This window comes from Micropterus dolomieu, linkage group LG17 (assembly GCF_021292245.1).
Source record: "Micropterus dolomieu isolate WLL.071019.BEF.003 ecotype Adirondacks linkage group LG17, ASM2129224v1, whole genome shotgun sequence".
Taxonomy (NCBI): domain Eukaryota; kingdom Metazoa; phylum Chordata; class Actinopteri; order Centrarchiformes; family Centrarchidae; genus Micropterus; species Micropterus dolomieu.
The window spans coordinates 547502-551447 of record NC_060166.1 but is presented as its reverse complement, the minus strand read 5'-3'; the positions used below and the strand labels follow the sequence as shown (position 1 = coordinate 551447).

General features: G+C 41.7%; 1 protein-coding gene across 1 annotated transcript in view; it reads left to right on the top strand.

Moving 5' to 3' along the window:
* The first annotated feature begins 210 nt into the window (after positions 1 to 210).
* Positions 211 to 3946, top strand: part of il16 (interleukin 16) — a 56383-nt gene continuing 52647 nt past the window's right edge. Inside the window, exon 1 of the mRNA XM_046074322.1 lies at positions 211 to 455. Within this exon, the coding sequence (XP_045930278.1) occupies positions 443 to 455 (13 nt within the window). The 5' untranslated portion in view covers positions 211 to 442. The remainder of the gene's footprint in view (positions 456 to 3946) is intronic.

Sequence of the window (3946 nt, the reverse complement as noted above, 5' to 3'; positions counted from 1 at the left end):
TGGGCTACAGAGAATCTATTCATCCTTTCCACCGTAGTGTATACCTACACACACTGCACACACAGACTCACAGAACCCTGTAAAAGACTCCAGCCAGTGTGTGATGCAAAGTAGGTGTGAGGTCAGGCCCAGCTAAGTGCGGTGTGTTTTCCTCTCTGGAGCTGGCTGACAGGAAAGGGGCAGTGATTTTGGGGAGCCGTGCCTTACTGAGACACACTGTTGTGCTCTCCAGACAGAGGGGGAGGAAAAGGAGGACGGAGGAGGACAAGAGGTACAGGCACATTGCCCCAGATGAATCACAGTGAGGAAGTCATGCTTTGAGTGATACATACATTTTTGACCTGATGTTCTGTCTGGACTTCTGCCTGTCTGTTTGGAGTGCATCCATCCTTTGGATCCTGTTTGCATCGGTAGAAGCTGCGGATGTTGGCTGAAAGACAACATGATCGACTATAGTGAGTAGGACTTTCATTCCCAACGCTGTAGGGTTTTTAACATGATATTTAATCAGTGCAAGACCACAATAATCTGAACCATGTGTCTGTCAGACTGGTATGCAAATTGACATTTATATATCTATAAATCTAGAAAGATTATCTGACAGGAAAGAGTAAAAATTTTGTTTCTGAGCTCAGTCTGAGTGAGGATTGAATAACTATCAAAATTAGTTGCAGAGCATGGAAGTTAAATAATGCACTTTTTGGCCTGAGGGCTGGAGTATAATAATGTGTGTGTGTGTGTGTGGATTCATGGACCCACTTGCACACAGAGGTCCTTCATGAAAACACAAATTGCACAACAGTATGTCCATTCCTAGGTGACCTTTAGAGTACAAATAGCCCAGTGAGGCCAGCAGTGGATGGGCACGGCTTCCTCTCTGCTCTCTCCACAGCCACACAGAAGCCCACAGGGCCATATTTAGCTGCGACCACATACAGCACACTGAATGATGCTGTCATTCTAACGCAACAGAGGACAGCGTAGCTGAGTAGTAGTATAAACAATGTATGTGAAGGCTCTCTGCCATCCAGGTCATAGTTATCCAACAAAGGCTGAGGTCAAGGGCAACTGGACTTGGTTGAAGATCTTCAACCAAGTCCAGTTGCCCTTGACCTCAGCCTTCGTCGGATAGTATAAACAATCTCTGTGATTGTACACATTGTAAAAGTGGTGGATTATTCATTTGCAGCATGATGCAAGTGGCTCTCTTGGCTGTCCTCTGTAGGTCTTGCTCCATCTCACAGACTGGAAAAATCTCCAGCGAAAACCCCAAACAACACACACGTTGTTCAGCTGTGCAGCCACCCCGCCTTCTGCTTTCCCTCAATCAGGTTCTGTTAGACTAGAGTCCCTGCCTCGCTAATGCTAGAGGCAAAGTATGGTTCCCGTGAGGACCCGCCCACACACACACTCACATAAGACCCTGTAAACACATGTGTACACACTGTTTAACCAGCGTCTATCATGAATACACCTTTCATGTGCCCCCCCAACACACAATTTTCTTCTTCGTCCAAGTTTTCATACAAAACAGTGTTACTGTTGTGTGGCATTTCATCAATAGAGTAAAAAGTATGTCAGAAGAAAATAGGACTCTAATCTCTGTGTACTCAACATCTTCTAAAAAAGCTCTTGTTTCAGCGCTTTTTTATGAAGCTTAGAATATCTTGTTATACTCTAATATCTAAGATACAGCATGTTAATAGGATTCACATATTAGGCAAGCACTCACAAATTTAACTTTTTATTAAAGCTAGCATAGAAGAAACCAGAGAGAGACAGCTGAGAGACATCCCACCCCCTCCCTTCAGAGCTCCCTCCAAACTACTCCCCCAAAACACATGTTCATGTGCAGAGTGCGCACAGGTAGACAGGCAGGTAGGCTTGTTTCTGCGACAGCCACAGATACCTGAGGTTTCTCATTTTTGTGTTAGAGCATTGGATTTATTGATTGCTGTCGGGATGTAGAGAACAAATATAACAAAACATGCCTCTGAAATAAATGACCCACCTCACTTTTAAATTACATTTTGGGCCATTCCTTCTGTTTATTATATTGTTGCTATCTTATCCATGATATCAACTCACACTCTCTTTCTTTCATCTTTCTATCTGTTGTCTCCATTTAACCCATACTGTCCATTATCATAACTAGCCTCAGTCTATCAGTCTGGTGGCGTGAAACTCGTGATCATTTTGGGCCTAAGGAAAGGGGAAATGGTAATGATTAAAGGCTGTTAAAAAAAGAAATAGTAAGTAAAAAGAGAGATAGCAGCTGAAATTGATTTCCATCCTACAGTGAGCTGGAATACATTCAGCTGGAGATTGTAAAGGCCTAAAAAAAAAGACAGAGGGAGAGATGGAGTCTATGCAGCTTATAGGCCTCCAGCATAGAGATCCATGTCTCTGTTTCCTGTCTATCTCGCCAACAAGCAGACTAATGCTCCATAATTGCTAACACATTTCCAGGATCAGAGCCACAGAAGAGTCACCAGAAAAGAAAGCCCTTCTTCTTCCTCCATTTACCTTTTAAAATGGATAAACAGATAAATATCAGTAAATATATGAATAACTATAAAATGATTTAATTTACATAAGAAATGACTTAATTTACTTTTTGTATTATATAATTTACTTTATGTACTATAATAATCATTTTACATATAATTTAATTACTGAGATGCAGTCAAAACTGAGAGCTGAGACTCTAGCTTGCTGTCTTGCGGTCAGCATATTATACATAGTACTTACTGTTTGACGAGAGTCTGTTATATTCCACCTGCATGCTGTTATATTCAATACAAAGAGGACGTTGTCAGCATATGGTCTCGACCAGGTACTCAGATCTTAAAACTATATGCACACTCACAATCATTCACCATAAGTTTTTTCTAATGGTGAACTGAGTAAGATTTCGAAACAAAGTAGGAGTTTCAAAATGACATTATAGCAGACAGTGATCATTCATATAGAGCAACAGCTGGCTGTGGCCTACAGTTTGTGGGAGTTATATCATGACTGGAATACACACAACACGTTTTCCAGGTCAGAGACAGACAACTGACTAAGTACTTGTTTTGTTGTTGGTTTTGGTAGCAGCACTCTACACACACTGATTACCTAATGACTAACTTTCTTAAAATCACTATCCTGGCGTTCGTTGTGGGCTTGACAGGAACTGATGAGGAACGGTCAAGGACCTGGGATTAAACATCTTACTGTGCATGTGGATCCTTGACATTCTGACGGGTTCTCCAGGGCTTTTTCCCAGTGGCGTGAGGTAGTAACAGCGGGCCTCAATATTGAGGGGGGATCCCAACTTGGACCGATCCTTGTTTTTGCTGAAATGTGATTTGCTCTATGCCGCCGATCAAAGGAGTTTACTCTCAATACGTGTTGTCGGGGCTTAACTCAGCCCAGGGTTGTGTGACAAGCACAACACAACAGGTAAATATGTGGTAAAGAAAGATAAGGGGGGGGGGAGGGGGGAGTGTGGTGCCAAAGCTAAATGCACCAAATTAACTGACTTCTTCCTTGGTGAAAACGTGCTGTGGCAGGCACAGATAAGGCACTGATAAGTAATGCATTTATTACATACTGAAATTATTTATATACAGTTGTGCTCAAAAGTTTGCATGCCGTTGAAGAATTGGTAATTTATATACCATTTGTAAAGAAAACATGAGTGAGCAAGCAAAACACACATCTTTTATCTCTTATGGGATTCACATTGAACTGTATATAACAGAATGGCATAATCATAAAACAAAACATGGCAACAAAGACAAAAATGACCCGACCCCTGTTCAGCAGTCTACAGAGACCCCTCTCCAAACATAACGCTTATGGTTGTGACCATAAATTCTTTTTGCAGTTTTGACTTAAATCTTTCTCGGTCTACCTGATCTTGGCTTGGTATCGAGAGATCCAAGAATTTTCCACTTCT